Raw genomic sequence first — 16,834 nt, 5'->3', positions numbered from 1 at the left:
TTTTATTTCGAAAGGACGGAAATGATGGCGAGTGTTCCGGTGTAGGGATGACGGGGGAACCGTTTTCGATACAGCACTCGCTGCTGATTGGCTGGCCGTCTGAGAGGAGGCTGAAAAGGAGACGCTAGGATGAAGCCACGGGACTAATAACTGATCATTTATTCTGTCGAAAGGAAAAGTTATGGCGAAACAGTTGAATCCATGGAAGGGTAAGTAAATGAGGAAAAAAAATATGGAGAAATTGTAGTTTAAAGAAAAGAATTGAGTGCGAAACGGCGTGTGTTGTGGTCACCATAGCTTGACGTTACAGTTTGGTCCTCTGAAGCAAAAAAAGGCTAACGGTTATTCTCCGTGTTACCCTGAATAACGTTTGCACGACCAAGGGGCGCTTAAACTTTACATGAGCTGCATTTTCGCTATTTACTGCAACGTTGGTTGGTACTTCTATTGTTTGCCCGGATTGGGGCGGTGTGGTTTGGGAGTTATCCGAGGTAACAGCTCAGTCGCGGTGCGTGACGCTCTTTCGTACTCATAGGCCATGTTATTAGAAATATAGCACATACATGACGTCTTGCTAATCGACCAAAAGTACAAACGTGACAGAAACACAAGCTTTAATTCAGCACGTGTTAAGCAGCAGTTGCGTCTATACAGTAATGATGTGCTTCGTCCTTATGTCACGCGGTGACGCGAGGGGTCGACAAACAGTAATAGTAATTATTCGACAAAACGTATATGAATGGTTAACGTTATTCAGGAGACCATTTTTGTGTCGAAACTAGCTAAAAACATCCATTAACAGCAACTGCTTTGTTCTAATAACTACGTAACTAGCTAACGTTACATACTTTTGAACGCAGAGATGGAGAAGCAGACTCTCAACGTTACTGACGTTAAAAGTAGCGAACCTCATCTTATTGAAACTTTGGCGATCGCAAAGATACTAAAGATTTTTTTATGCTGCTTTTTTTTTTTAGAATCTACTACATTTTAGGAGAACTTTTTTCCATCTCTATTCCTGGGAGATGGAGCCACACTTGTTCATTAAAGGTCCACAAGGTCCAAGGTCTATTGATAAAAGTCCAATTTCCATGCACTTTTTAAAATACAGCAAGTATAAGTGCTATAAGAATATTATGAAAGTGTCAAGGTGTTCAGTCCACAGAGAAATGCACACAGTCTGTATTTTTAAATTGTGCCTTTACACCAGCTGTCAGGATTTCTGTGAATTTGTGATGTCACAACTTTACTACTACTACTACTACTATGTAAACCATTTCAAATGTATCCCTGTTCAAAGGACTCTGGAACTCATGATTATGACATGGACGGTTGTGTACACAAATTTGTGAATTTGAATGTCCCCTTAGGAGTCCTTAATGACAACATCCATGTGGCAACACCTCTTTTGAATACGTTAAACAAAACACCCTTTGAACACAGCAAAACAATGTTTCTTTTTGTATTTCCTTTGTTTAGAAAGAGGGTGATACAGGTATACTCAGGGAGATAGTAACAATTTTAATAGAGGACTTTTGCTTGTGACAAATTATTTTAATACTGCAACATTTGTTCAACTGATAGATTCAAACACCTTTTACACAGATGTGCATTATGATAATGTGCAAGCATTAGCTATAACTAAAATATATTTTCATGACAATAAATACATATTACAGTGCAGTACAATCCCTAATAAGCCACTTTGTGAACCATGCCATTAAAAACTGCATTGCTGTGAGATCACAGCCACTATTATATCAAACAGCATGCAATCACTGAGCCTCATATATCATGGCGTTAAAAGAAAATTATCCACAGAGGTGCTGCTGTAGTATAAGTATAGCATGATGCGATGGTTGCTAATGTGGCTTCTAGACTGTCTGTCTATCCCTGTGTTTCCAGGACCAGATCCCTGAGGGCCAGAGGGCATCAGGCTTCATCACAGATACCAGGGGACTTCCTGGATTCCACTGTGAATGAGAACATGAGGCTTCCTAAACGCTTGGCAGCACACAGGTGGTGTTCACATAACACAGCACAAAGACTCCCGCTGTTCTCTGAAACGTGATGGTTAGATAAACGCGGTTGGTAATGTCTGATAAGTAAAAACTACAGTTATTTAAAGCCACAGCCATTTTTTTATGTCTATGTTTTTGTCAATATTTCAGTGACTTTTCTAAAGCAGTTTTAACATTTACGCTTAAGGCGAACACAGATGCTCTAAATCAGCAGTATAAACACAGATGTATGTGATCACAGATGTGATATTGATTGTCATGTCACACCAAAAGCTGCCATTTCCCTCTGTGGAAATCACCTCCCTCTGTGGAACCTGTTTTTCATACTGTAAATGAATATCATGTAACAGTTGCCTCTGAAAGCAGACCTTCTGATAGCTCCCAACTGTGCTGACTTTGCCCACACAATGGCAGGAAGAATGAGGCCAGGGAAGCTTTTAGCCATTAGCACAAACTAAAAACACACAACCCTTGTATCCGCTGTTAAAATGATGCACAATAGTTTATTTCTGCTCTCTTGTTGATTTATTGATAAGTCGTCCCTGAACTTTATTCAAAATGCAGTCCATTTCTTAAACAGACCCCCTTTTATGTTTGGATGGAGTGTAGTTATAAACAGTGCAAGAAAACGAGGGCAACAGTGCTTTTCCCTTTCACTTCCTGAAAGTTTGTGATTCTCTGTTCCCATCTTGATCTATTTGTTATCTCTTCTCTATGTCACGCTACTGTATGCAGTTGCTTACACTTTAATTAGAAGTTAGGCCTAACCACCGCTGTCTATTCCTAACTTCATTTACTATCCCAAGACCTGAGTCTGGAACCCGAGAAGGTTTTAAGACAGTAAATGTGGCTAGGAAAAGGCAGAAAGGCGAGTGCAGATGAATAAATTATGTGTATGTTAATGGTGGTCATGTGGAAGACTTGCAAAACCATTAAGGGGTTTTAGTATTAGACTGGATAGAGCCAGAGTGCTTTCCACTCAAACAGGGCCACTAAAATTTACTAGCCCAAAGAAATAAAGAGAGCTTTTGCTTTTCTAATGGAGGCAGGACATGGAGGACTTGTTTTACTTAAACAATAAGCTTATTGCTACACACTCATCACACAGTTACTGTGGAAAAAAAACGCTGCAGTCCTACTGGTCTTAGCCAGCATCAACATCTGCTAACGCAAATTGATTTAATATTTGAAGCTGGACTGTTCATTAAGGCCGCTATTGGAATGCATAAACTGATCTTTTTCCTGAATTAATATTGCACGTTGATTTACAATTTTGTGTTATAACATAGTACTGTCTCATCATCGTCAGTCTTAGTCATGGAAAAAAGGTTATTGACAAACTTAGTTATAATTTTTGTTAACAAAATGAACACTGGTTTGGCAACCATGCTTTTTTGGGAAGACTAACAATTTACAGCCTTGAGTGACAGTTTAAAAAGTCTACAGTTGTGCAACAGTGATGAAGTACATTTTTGCACTATTAAATAATATTTAAATATTCAATTTGAGAGGTCTCTGAGAATCACTTATAAAGGATTTTGCAGTACTCTGCTGTACACAAGCTTTACCTTTCCCTTTACCCACAGCTCCACATAGTCGTAAACAAAGAAATCTCTGTAAGCAGAGTACGACCGTGACAGGTTTGTTTGTACGTCTTTTTGTCACAACAGAACAACCACTGTTCCAAGAAAGAACTTATTAAATTTCAGAGCAGATCTGAATTACAGGGTGGACATAATATTTCAATTTTGTTTACATTGTGAGAAAAAGCATTTGTTCTTGGTGGAAATGAAATTCAGTCTTGACAAAACAGCCTGTAGGAATACGGTGACTCCATATCATAACCCATATAATAGTTTAGGAAGCATATACAGACACATGTAGTGTTTGCACTTGCAGATCTGTAAATTATAGAAAACTGCTCTATTAGTCTCTGTATTGCTCTCCAAGTGGCCCTCTACTCCTGTTTGTTTTGTGTTTCCAGTGATGAAATCATGACCGATAAGCACCAAAGCACGAGAGCTGATTTGACGAGGTTTGGCTGGGTAAGGGTTAGTGTGTTCAGAAAGCAATTTTATTTTTTTTATTAGGACCTCTGTGATAACCAAAGATTTCCAGAGTAGAAACTGTGTCTTGCACTCACATATTTATGGTCACTGTACTGCTGGAAAATATAACTTAATTCTGTAGTCTCCAGCTTCTGCATTTCTAAAATAATCCCACACTGACAGTTTCCACCATTTGAAGATGTAATGTATCCCTGCAGTACATTGCCAACACAAAGTTCCACCTGTGATTTATCTGTGAACAAGACTTGATCAGTTCATACTATCTGGGCCCATCCTCTGTATGGAATGCATTGTCTAGCATGTCATGTGTTTTACATAACCAAATGCTTGATTCACCAGCTGCTGTTGTGCTGTTTATTCCCAGGCATGTAGTTTCTGGTAGATAAAAGAAGCTAGTTGGCTGAGGGACGAGGGTGTGTTGGCTAGGAGTGAATTTTGGCTTTTGAGGAGGCCTTTACTGTTTTTGATGTTGCGAAATTGTGAACAGTTAATGCAAATTCTCAATAAAATCTACACAACCTTACAATTTTGTACAATCAACACAACTATACTGCAAATCTGACATGTCAAAATTATTGAAATCATATTTCATTGTAGAGCTGTATGCAGAGTGTTGATTCACTTTGCCCCTGACCCTTAGTCTTACTATCTATCTGTGTTTATTCTGAGACTACTGCTGCAGGAGTGTGAGCTCCACACAAACAATGACATGCTAACTTTTAGCATCACAATGTTACCCAGCGGTTATTAATGTGTTTATTCCCCTGTCTGTGTGTGTGTGTGTGTGTGTGTGTGTGTGTGTGTGTGTGTGTGTGTGTGTGTGTGTGTGTGTCTGTAGGCGTGTGTTGGTGCTGGGTGTGATTATAGTTTTGCTGTGTTTGGCGATGGTCTCTCTTCAACTGACTGAGACAGAGACAAGCAAACCTGTGGAATGGCATGTCAGCGATGCACATAAAAAGGTAAGGACAGTAAGCTAGGACAGTGGCTAGCAGACTTTCATGTTTACTATACGCTGAAAGTTGTCAGTGTCCTACTATAAAATGAAGAAATGAATTCCGTCCATCTGTCTGTCTGCATTGATTGTTGTCCTCGATGGATTACCCAATCAATCTAAAATTGCACATGCCTATTGAGAAATACCATAGGTAGAGACCGACAAAGTGCTTTGTCTCATTCACCCACTGCTGGTGCCCATTTTTTATAAAAATACCTCATAGATAACGTTGACTTGCTTCTTCCTCTGTCCGTGAAGTCAGGGGGTGAAAAAATGGAGCCATTGCAACCTACATTGTGGTCAAAGGTGGAATTGCAGCTTGAGTGACAGAAATGAAGCGCTTTTTTCGTTCTTTCTCAGCAGTTAAAAACCTATGTTGTTACAAAGCAGGTATTTTTATTACACAGGTTTCTTTGTGTTCATATAAAGTATGACAAATTTAATTTTAAAAAAAGAGAGATAAATTGGTCTTCTGCCGTATGTTGTCACAGTAAAACAGCAATATCATCAATAGTTCAACCTGCTGCAACACTGAAATCACTGCAATCACTCCCTGAAGTGGTCAGTGGTTATAAATAGCCACAGATTGATATTTCGAGGGAAGCCACAGCACACTTCCCTGCACGTACTAAGAATTTCTCAGGCCTGTCTGTGGGACAGAAGACACTGCTTTTTAAAATGCTTTAAGTTTTAACTGCTAAACTGCTTCCCAGTAGTGATATGCAGTGACCAAAAACAACTTTCGAGCTGCGTCACAGTTCTTCCACACGCTGTCAAACAAGCCACCATGTTACCACGGCCTGTTCTCCCTTGCCGAGCACTGTTTACATTTTTTTGTAACCTGCGAACCTGTATTTACACTCTAACCGCCTTGCCTGCTGATGTTATTATGCAGGACACCATGGGTCACAGAAATCAGAATAACATTTACCAGGGAGTCTTTTGACTATTTTCCTTGTTTTTTTGATGCATACATGAAACCCACAATAAACACATTGAGAAGAATAAGACAAGTCTCAATACAAAAATATAGAATAGAAAACTTGCAATAAGTATATGACAGCGATTCTTTTAAAAAAAAGTACAATGACATAAAAAAAATGTACAATGTAGCTGTTTCAGAAGAAGAGAGAGGTACATGTTTGTGCAGGATGTGCAGAAATATTTATCATTGGATGTGCAAAGTTCACAGAAGAGCAAATTTGTGCAGTGTGCAGAGATAATTATCTCAGATGTGTGTTAATGTATGGGCCTTGTTGATGAGTGGCACTGCAGCCAATAAGAAACTGTTCTTGTGACATGAAGTTTTGGTCCTGATGGACATTCAGTCAGAGGGGAGTGTGTCCAAGAGTTTACGTCTGTGATGCTACAATCTGTCCTGATCACCTCAGGGTCCTGTGGGTGTACAGGTGCTAGAGGGAAGCCAGATTGCAAGCAATCACCTCCTCAGCAACGTATGATAAGCTGCAGTCTGCGCTTGTCGTTGGCAGTGACAGCAACATACCAGCTGGTGATTGAGGAGATGAGAATGGACTCAATCATGGCAGTGTAGAAATGAAATCATTGTCTTTGGCAGGATAAACTTTTTCAGCTGCCACAGGAAATACATTTGTGCCTTTTTGATGGGGGAGCTAATGTTCAGTTTCTACTTGAGGTCCTTAGTGATAAAGCTGAAGGTGAAGGACTCCAAACAGTTCTGACAGGGGCGTCATAGAGGGTGATAGGGGTGCACAGGGCTGCGTTCTTCCGGAAATCTACAGTTATCTCCTCTACTTTAGGAGCATTGAGCTGCAAGTTGTTTTTGCTGCACTTGATGGTCAATCTAAAGAGGCTTTAACACCACCTCTAGTTATTTCAATGAGGCGAAGGCGGTAAAGGGGAAGCGGTTTTGAACAAGGCAATTTAGGGTGTGAAGCAATTTTTGCCCGTGTGCATACGCACAGTTTTTGCTTGGCCACATTGAGTTCACCATGTTGAACTTCAGGCGCTTATTGCCTGGGTTTGGCTGATCAAATAGGATAGAAGATATCACAGAGGCAGGTGGAAGACAAGATGAAGGACCTGATAATGTTGGTGTCTAAATATCCATAATAGTTCAACACAGCACCGGAAACTAGTGAGGACAGCCAGAAGAAAACCTTAGCCTGGGATAACATTTCTACCGAACTTCAGATTTCTGTTGTCTTGCAATAATATGGGGCTAATGCTCTTGCAGGCAGGCAGCTGTCAGGGCCCGTGCAGCAGTGTGAAAGCCCCTTTACACCTGTACGCAGACTATTCCCTGCCAGAGATGAGGTGAAGAAGGATGTTGTCATCCGCAAACTTTAGCAACTTTACAGACTGATGATTGGAGGTCCAGCTGACTCCTGACTCGTGACAGTTGATAAATGCCAACCCCACATGTATTATAATTCTAAAGACAATAGTAGTGAAACAGGTTCTGCAGTGAAACAGGTTGTGGAGACTGGCAGCTGTAATCTGTAATTATGATGACACTGCTTTGAAACTCACAGTGTGCTTTCATAACCTTTTTATTTGTAGCAGGTGCATGAGCACGTGCACAGAGTCCTGGAGAGCCAGTGTCGACCCGGCAGCACCAGGCAGAGCTTGTTAGCTCGACTGCCCGCTTCCAGTCACATGACCCAGCCATTTCTGTGGAAGGACGTGCCGCTCCCTGAAGACCTCTTCCTGTATCCACCGCCATTTGGGTTCAGAGGTCTTCAGAGAAAAGTGGAGAACCTGCTGAAGCAGGTGGATGCAACATCTTTCTCTCTTTCACTCCATTATTTCTGTTTAATCTAGTTTGCATTTGATTATTTACATAATCTAACCATATTTACTTAATGGCAAGTGTTGTAGTCTAAACTATGAGACAAATGAAAATTAAAGAACACATCATCCATTAGTGAATCATATTAAGCCTCTACTGAAAGCAGCCTCTGCCACATGTCACATGCAAAAAACAGCAGAGCGGCACACCACAATCGTTGGTACAACACAATGATATAATGGCTGGATTTACATAACAGATGATTTCCCTTTGTGACTTATCAAAACAAACATGACATCTGAATGATATCTTTGATAATATTTCAAACTGATAGGGTGGAATTTAAGTTTATAATAAATCTACAGACCAGGTAATATTTAACCGTAAAATCAAGATATCTTCAATTATGTTTTGTTCAGTCATATTTCAAGTAGCAATACCATAAACTTGTCACAGTTAACGCTTTGAAACCTGAGTGAATTGGTTTGCTTTCTTTAAAAAAAACCCCAAAAAAACATGGGAAGAAGCCAATGAGCAACTTAAGAAGAAATGACCCAAACATTTGCAAAACAAGTAAAAAGTCCAGGGAAATTACATTTAAAAAAACAATGAAAAAAGAAGACGTTTTTAAAAGGTTGACATAAAAAGGTGCTTAAAAAATGATTTGAATTCTGGAACATATCTTACTATATCTTAATGATAATTAGAAATGTATATATAATATATATATATTGCAGTATATATCCACAGCTTTTTTTCAGAATAGCTATCCAAATCTACAAATGTTCTGCAATTTGTGGAACACTTCTTGCCAAGTTGCTCATTATGTTTTTTTGTCATGTTTTTGAAACTAATCAAACCATTTTTCTGAGGTTCCAGAGTTTTAAATGCTAGTGAAAGGCAAATGAATGCAGCACAAGAAAAGTGATGTCAAGCCAGGTGTTAAAGGGTTAAAGACAGTTTGAAATATTGTCAGATGTAGTTTGTATTTATGGTTGTTTTAAGTCATGATGCACTTGTAGACATGGCTTGCTGGTTTCCATTGTAGCAGGAACAGACTCAGGTCTTTTCAAACTGTAAACATGCAGTAAATTGCAGCCGCTTCTCTGTGTGGAATAAGATGTAGATAATAATGAAGTGAAGCTGTAAAGCTAATCAGTCAAGGTCAACCTGTGAGGGAGCCAGGTACCATACCGTGGTCACATGACTGCATCAGTTGGTAGTAAATCATACATTTAGTCTGAGAAGGTGTAGAGAATCAGCCATGTCACTGGTTTTTCTCAGTTAACTAAGAATACTTACTTAACTATTGAATTTCGGATGGATTTAATATTTCATTTTATTAAATGTTTAAAATCTCATGCTTATAGGGCCAGAAAACTGTACTCTTAAACATGCTATAATCATTGTGGCATTTTATACTGTATATCCAGGGTTATGTTGGTGTCAAGTTTTCTTGAGTCAAGCTCAAGTGGCCACCTGTCTTTAATGGTTCCCCTCACTTGGCCTCCAGAGTATGGTTTAGTGTTAAATAAAAACATGGAAAGGTCTTGTTAACATTGCAAACTTTGTTAAACTGATAATCCCATGTATGATGTGCTTAATCTTCCCTGGTGGTTTAATGAATGATAGAATGATCAGGAATGGGCTGGAAAAAGATCCATAATGAAGCTTAGTGGGTCACAGGCCTTTTCGTTGAAGGAAAGATTGTGGCTTCCTAATGTAAAGATACCGCAGGAAGCCGACACGATAACCAAGGCAGGCACACTTCTCTCTGAATTAATGGACAAACCAACATGGGTTGATATGGAGCAGGAATTCAGTCATCCATTTAAAGGCGTTGGTTATCTCAGATGTTACGTTTTCTAAACAAGAATGATCAAGTCTTCCACAAAAATTATTATCATGCTACACAAAAAAAAATATATATAGTATATATACAAAAAAATCAAACTTTTTTTTCACTTTTTGATTCGACCGTCTTCACGTCTTCATTTCAGTCTCAATGTATTGTGTGTGAGTGAGTTGAGATAAACAGCTGGTGCTGCTAGTTCTGCCGTCCGCTGCCTTTAAACGATTGCAGAAGAAGACGGAGCAATGAGATTATGTAACTACCATTATTATAAGAGTAACTCAGCACCCAAACCACTAATGCATGTGGGTATTTAACAGTGTTGATGGATTTGATGGAAGTACATGGTGGAAGTATCTGATTTCTCCATATCGTCTTAAAAAATGTGCATAGTGACTGCCCTCTACTGGTTGAAATTAGGTTATTGCATCTGAATTTTGTTGGTTGACAGTATCTGTTTGGATTGTCCACTCTGGGCTACTGCAAAAATAACATGGTGGACTCTGTGGAAGAGGACCCACTCCAACAGAGGATATCAGGTCATTGAACACTCATAAAAATATAATTATGAGTATTATATTCCACCTTTAAAAGAGCGCCAGTCTAACCTCAAATAATTGAAAACAATGTAGAAAATGTGATGTAAATATTGCATTTGTTTGTTTCATACATTAGGATAAGAAAGGTTAGTCTCCTTATCACTCCATACAGATTTTACATTTTCATCTGCTGCTAAATTTGGTCATGTCAGTGGACGTTTAGGTCGCATGAATTCTATACGTCATGAAAAAAAGTATGGAGCATAACTGCAGTTTGGTTTAGGTGAAGTAAAAAGTATAAGTGATAATAAAATCACGCTTAATTTCTACATTTAGAGATAAAACAAAACCAATGTGCGTTATTATGTTCCTGTTTGTATAGAACTTCTCGTGCGTAAACCTGACCATTCTGTCTGTGAATTTTCCTTTAAAGCTGCCAGACTCTGACTCCCTGCCCCCTCCAGAAAAGATGTCAGATAAATGTCAGCGCTGTGTGGTCATGGGAAATGGAGGCATTCTCAAAGGACTTGAGCTAGGCCTGCTGATCGACCGCTTCGACACCATAATCAGGTTAGAAACACACATGCAGCGATGTGAATGTATTAATCCTATTTTGAGTTTTGGTTTACACACCAGCGCCACATGTTCTGCTAATTATTATCTTTACAGACACTTCTCACTGTGTATAACCAACAAACACTCAAGATCAACAGATCTGTGTGTCGCCCTCCTTCAGGTTAAACAGCGGTCCTCTGGGAGAGTTCAGCGCTGACGTTGGAAATCGAACCAGCATCAGGATGAGTTACCCAGAGGGCACGCCGCTCCACTGGATGGACACAGACTCACACACTCTTTTTGTATCTGTGGTGTATAAAAGTGTAGACATCAGCTGGATCTCTGCTATGATCAACAAACACACTGTGGTGAGTAGTGGTGGTGGTGTGTGTGGATGTGTGTGTGTGTTATACTGATTCGATGAAACATGTCTTTATTAAAAAAATAAAACATGAGAGATCCATATCTGATGCAGAATATTCAAACAGAAGCTCTGAATGACAGAATCATTTTTATTTGTTATTTATAGGAAGAGCAGCACAGTTGAGATGAAAGGAAAAATGCCCCTTTAACCCTTTAAGATCACATCCTCGGACATATTGTGCACCTGTAAAGCAAAATGTGGCGTGTGCTTACATAAGTTTGCACCAACCAGTTTCATCCTTTGATATCACAACATCCTCATCAATTACTCTGCAGCTTGTAGCTGCACAGAGATGAGATTCATTCAGCTGGCTAACAACAGCGTTGTCGTAGTGTCCTCGTCTTTACAATGGACCGTCTCAGTAGCTAATGTTACATGGAGCATTTGATGAACTTGGTCTCTCTCTCTCTCCTTAACAGATACTACTATCCTGTTAGCGTTATATCGTCAGGGCTTTACTGTTATGATGCGCCAACTTTAAAGCCATCAAATCAAATTCCTCCAACATTATAATGCATCTGCCTATTTAGTTTCTCTCAGCTATAGGTCATGATACTGGAGCTAGATGCTCTTTAAATCTTTAAATCTGGACTTTAATCTGAGTCAATTTAATGCTACTATTGGTATGAAATTTCAGTGTTAAAATTATTGTGACCAAAATTATCACGGTTACTGACGTTATTGTGACATTGTTGAAATGTGTTGGAAAATGTTCAATATGTATGGAAAATTCATTGAGGAAATTTACCCCAATTATCATGATAACCAGTAACCATTACATCCCTAAATGCTGCATTTTGATCAAAATCAAATGTATCTTTTTAATTAGTTTTATGATTTTCTTATTGGATTTTGTGTATTTTTACATTCAGACTCACTTACGCACTTAACCTCCTAGGGAAATTGAAAACTTGAAAAGCGGTCACATACTAAATAAAGACAGATACTAAATAATGCCAGCATGGTTTCTGACTGTCAGACAACTCCACTGAGATAACACCTTGCAGTTTGTTGCACTGAAAGGTCAGGGATGTAATGCAATGTTTGTTAACTTTTGTTCATGTCAGAAATCAAGAGGCTTTCCTCCATCAAATATCAAGCAAAACTTTGTCAGGGAATCATGGAGAAATTCATCTGACAAAACAACAATAGTATTCTTTAATCCGTAAGGTGAGGTTGACATGTTCATGCATTTCCAGTAGAAAACATAGTCAAAACAACTACAAGGCGAAAAAAAAGTAAATAAAATCATCTTTAAGATAAATGAATTACTGATAAAAAAAAATAATCATGGATTAAGAATACAGATTGTTCTAGCAATCTCAGAAAAATATTAATGTTCACAACACAAATCTGAAATCTAATCTGAATTAGGAAGATGTAAAAAAAAAAAAAGGTAAAACGGGGCCATGGAATTTAAAGGAACTATTGAATGTGTTTAAATATGAAATTTGAATAGCAAGCATTCAACATCTGAAAATTGACAGGTACTAGAAAAAAAATCATTTGAATCCTATAAATCTGGTTTAGGTCAGACAGTAACTTCAAAAACACACAAAGGATTCGAACAGACTCACCACCTCCATTCAGTCCGCCCTAAAGACAGCACATGTAGTCATGTAATTCTCTGGAGGAACATGACATTACTCCTTCTCTGGATTGGTCTCTTATTGTGTTTTTTTAATCTTATAATCCTTGTGTGATGCAGAGTCAAAAGTCTTGTGAAATGATTGTTTAAAAAGCTGTTGAAGATCAGTGTCGGGACACACCTGTGCTTTGTGTTGCAGCCTCTGTGGGACTGGCTTTTCTACTGGCAGAAGGTTCCAGATCAAATCCCTATTAAGCCGCAGAGTTTCAGACTTCTAAACCCAAATACCATCAGAGAGACTGCATTGGACCTACTGAAATACCCTCCACCCAGACCACACCTGTGGGGAAGAGACCAGGTAATAGACCCTTCCTATTCCAGGGATTAAATCTGTCTGTCTGCTCTTAAAGCCAAGATGAAGTGACGACAGAATCAACACAATACAGACTGTGTAAAATACAGTCATTTGTTTTTAATAGAGGCTTTTTAAAGCCCCCTCCACTTTCATTATACTGACTTGTATCTGTTCAAAGTTTGTCACTAGAGAGATGTTTCCACATTCCTCTCCTGTGTCTACTCTACGCTATTTAAAAGAGGCTGGGACATGGCCAATCAGGTGCTGTTTGGGTATGCTATTTTTAGCCTCCCTAGGTGCGCTTGACCTGACAGAACCTTTGGGGACAGTCAAATGAATAGTGGCAGATATACAACAGAGCTTTTGTTTGAAAGCAGTTGTTTGTGTTCTTTTATGTCAGACTTTTCTGTAGAACGTTAGCTAATGAATCATTTGGCAACTGCAGACCAGGTTCACTGCGCACGTGTTGTTCCCCATTAATGTGACGCAGTGCGGTGCCGCGGCTTCTCCACTTTTGAACCTCCTTGACGCCATGCAAGATTCATTTGGTACTTGACTTATTTACAACGCCGACAAAGTAACCTGAAACCTCCAGCAGAGAGCAGACTTGTTACAGAGCAGAGTCAGCATTCACATGTTGAACGTTTTGACAGCAAACACTGTAGAGTGTGCAGTTTACGGATATAAACCGCACCGTGGAGCTTTCCCCTACTATCTACCATAAACCTTATCTAAGCAGACGCAATTGTATGTTTAATACTGTAAAATGTGTCTGGGGGGGACTTAAAACTTTAACAGTCACCTTTGAAGTTCTTACCTGCATATTATTTAATGTAGGAATGGTATTTGGACAAAGATTTGGCATCCTCATTTGAAATCCATCAAAATGCTGCTCATGTTAGAAAACAAGTCATTATTATCAGTATATACTTGTTTACAGTTGTATATATTCAAGAGTCACAATTAAGACTTTCTTTCCCAAGTTTTTTTTAATTGATTTTGAAAGTATTTTAATTAAAATTGAGTAAAATGTAATTAAAATAAAATGATCACAGGCATCATGAATTCTGCGGCTCTTCACACTATTTTTAAACATTTTAAAGTGTGTCTACAATGTATGTTTTTTTTAAATGCTAAATTTAAAACTGGTTTGTCAAACACTTTACCTCCTCTACCCTCCACTGTGATAAATGATTTCAGAAACTAAGACTCGTACTGATAGTTTTCCTTTGAAACAGGCAAAAAACTAAGAAAAATGATGACAAAAATGTTTTTGTTCATGACAATTATTTGGAGTCTTTGTTTTTTCTTGCAGAATGTGCCCACCATTGGGGTCTCTGCACTGAATTTAGCCAGTCTGCTGTGCGACGAGGTCAGCCTGGCGGGCTTCGGCTACAACCTCTCCCAGCAGGGAGCACCGCTGCACTACTATGACCACCTGCCCATGACCGCCATGCTGAAGCAGACGTCACACAACGTAGACAAAGAGACTGAACTCCTGAGAAGCCTCGTCAGAGAGGGAGCCATCACCGACCTGACGGGGGGGATCCACTGCTCCTTCTGCTCCAGCTGACCCCCAAACTTTTCACTACATATTATATTTGTCACAAAGTGCTTTTTGAAGAACAAAGGTTATGAAAAACAAAAAGAAAGTAACTTACTGCCCACCGGGCTTCACATGTCTGTCAGTATTTAAATGTTAAAGGTCTCCTGTTGCTTTGTAGCAGCTATTTCATTCATGGGACTTTTAAACTAACCAATGAACTGCTTTAAAGTTCCCAAGCTAAAAATTGTTGTACAATGGAAAATGTAGAATTATGATTTTAATTTAAATCTGAAGCAATTTTTGCATTTTTGTGATATTGTGTAGATTTGTTGTTGCAGAAATGCGAGGACGCTAAAGAACCCATCACCTATGTGAGCTGCGTCTCCCTGAACTTGACATTGATTGGTTTGTAAAGATGGACTCTCCCGTCCTCTCGTATGCTCGCTCACCTCCTCTCGAAAAATATTGAAAGAGAGAGTTTTTGACACTGTTTCAAGTCTGTTAGTTAACCCTTTAACACCCAGGTCCACATCAGTTTTCTTGAGCTGCATTCTGTCTTTCACAAGGGTTTAAACCCCAGAAACCTGAGAAGATTGGTTAAATTTATTTTAGAAATACAGAAAAAAACATAGTGAGCAACTTGGCAAGAAATATACTGCAATCTGCAAAAAAAAGATTACAAGGAAATGATCTGGAAATTAGCTGGAAGGATTATTAGATATTGTCAGAAAATGAGGAGAAATGTCTAGAAACTACTAGTTACTACTACTACTTTTATTGTTTTTTGAATTATATATTTAAATTATATTACAGAAGAAAGCACTTCCTTTAGGTAATTTTCTTTTTTGTTTGTTTTCCCTTTTTTGTTTTGCAAATTTTCCAGTTATTTTCTTCTAAGTATTTACTCATTTCTTAATTTTGGGGGAGAAGTTGCTTGTCACCTTCTTCCCATTTTTTGATAGCAATCAAGCCAATATGGTCAGGTTTCAAAGGGTTAACTCCTGTCCTCATGTGTTACAGCCGCCCACAATGGACAAACTAAAACCAACACTGTACACTAAATACGATGAAAACTTTACTGCTAATTTCTTCCCTGCTGTGTTCGCCACCACCTTGCTGCTCTGAGCGCAGCTACTGTCGCTCTCTCGTGGTGCAGCACACGCACATTACATACTGAGGCATTTCATTACACTTTGTGATGGCCTGTCAGAACCTCCTGTAATCGGTCTGAAAGCCCAAACCATCTGAAAAAGATTTTCACACCAGAAATGAACCAAACAGTGCTTTAGTTTAATCTGGCCTGAGACCGCCTTTATTTAGTGTGACCAAAGTTCTTGTGTTTGGTCAGGACTTTGGTCTCACACCTGTACTTTTGGGTCAGATCAAATTGAAAAGTCTAAAAGTCCAGACAAAATGAGGTAGATGTGAAATGTGTTAATAAGCATACCTTTTCTTATTGGAGTAGTTGTCCAGGTTCTAAAAACAGTTCTTTTAAAGCATCCCTTGTCAGCAGCCTGAGCTGAACCAAACCTTTTCACACACTGGTTATAAAGATATTTTGCCCATATTCCAACAGATTTGCAGAGTTAAATATGTTGCAATGCATATTATTTATGTCTGTTAACACTGGAAATGTGATTGATCTGCACCAGTCCAAGTTGACTTCAAATAGCTGAAGCATATGAAAACATATTTCATCAGTTTCATTTTGTTTCTTTCAAAATGTAAAAAAAGATGGAAGTTCTCTGTTACCTATAGAATATTTCAGCATTCATTAGCAGTACATCTACATCATTCCACTGTAATTTAAATTGTATTTGTTTATTTTGTAAGCTCACAAATTGGTCTGGTCTGAAAAAAAAGTGCGATAAATGAAATGTGTAATGAACTGAATGTTTTTTTTTATTTAATTCCTGCATTACTAGTGTCATTGTCATTGTTTCTAATGTATTAATTACATTTCCACTCACAGCACTAACCTTTAAATTTAATCAGTTTCAGCTGTCACAATTATTTACCAGCAGTCCAGTTGACATCAGAATGAATTTATAGGAAAACAAAGATTAAAACATTAATAACAGTCATATTCAAATGTGAGTGTAACACTTCCAGTGAGTTTAA

At 38.6% G+C, this 16,834-nt stretch overlaps 1 protein-coding gene across 2 annotated transcripts; it reads left to right on the top strand.

Annotated features, from left to right (window-relative positions):
- Window positions 1–52: 52 nt before the first annotated feature.
- st3gal5 (ST3 beta-galactoside alpha-2,3-sialyltransferase 5) lies at window positions 53–16,601 on the top strand. Of its 2 annotated transcripts, XM_042493814.2 has the most exons (8): window positions 53–209; window positions 1,906–2,019; window positions 4,929–5,049; window positions 7,626–7,835; window positions 10,679–10,815; window positions 10,982–11,168; window positions 13,012–13,170; window positions 14,483–16,601. In XM_042493814.2, exons 1-8 carry the CDS (start codon window positions 202–204, stop codon window positions 14,738–14,740), a joined length of 1,194 nt encoding a protein of 397 aa, XP_042349748.2. In that variant the 5' UTR covers window positions 53–201; the 3' UTR covers window positions 14,741–16,601. The 2 variants fall into 2 exon arrangements, with proteins under 2 accessions (XP_042349748.2, XP_087937486.1); XM_088081360.1 differs by lacking the exons at window positions 53–209; window positions 1,906–2,019 and adding an exon at window positions 2,062–4,066.
- The last annotated feature ends 233 nt before the right edge of the window (window positions 16,602–16,834 follow it).

Source organism: Plectropomus leopardus, chromosome 8, assembly GCF_026936395.1.
Source record: "Plectropomus leopardus strain MGB_pleo_1.0 chromosome 8, ASM2693639v1, whole genome shotgun sequence".
In the NCBI taxonomy this organism is placed as follows: domain Eukaryota; kingdom Metazoa; phylum Chordata; class Actinopteri; order Perciformes; family Serranidae; genus Plectropomus; species Plectropomus leopardus.
This window is presented reverse-complemented; position numbering and strand designations above follow the sequence as displayed.

Excerpts from the sequence above, each read along its gene's own strand:
- st3gal5 (XM_042493814.2), top strand. Across the intron at positions 7,836-10,678 it reads TGGAGAACCTGCTGAAGCAG|CTGCCAGACTCTGACTCCCT; the intron begins GTGGATGCAACA and ends TTTCCTTTAAAG. Across the intron at positions 11,169-13,011 it reads TGATCAACAAACACACTGTG|CCTCTGTGGGACTGGCTTTT; the intron begins GTGAGTAGTGGT and ends TTTGTGTTGCAG.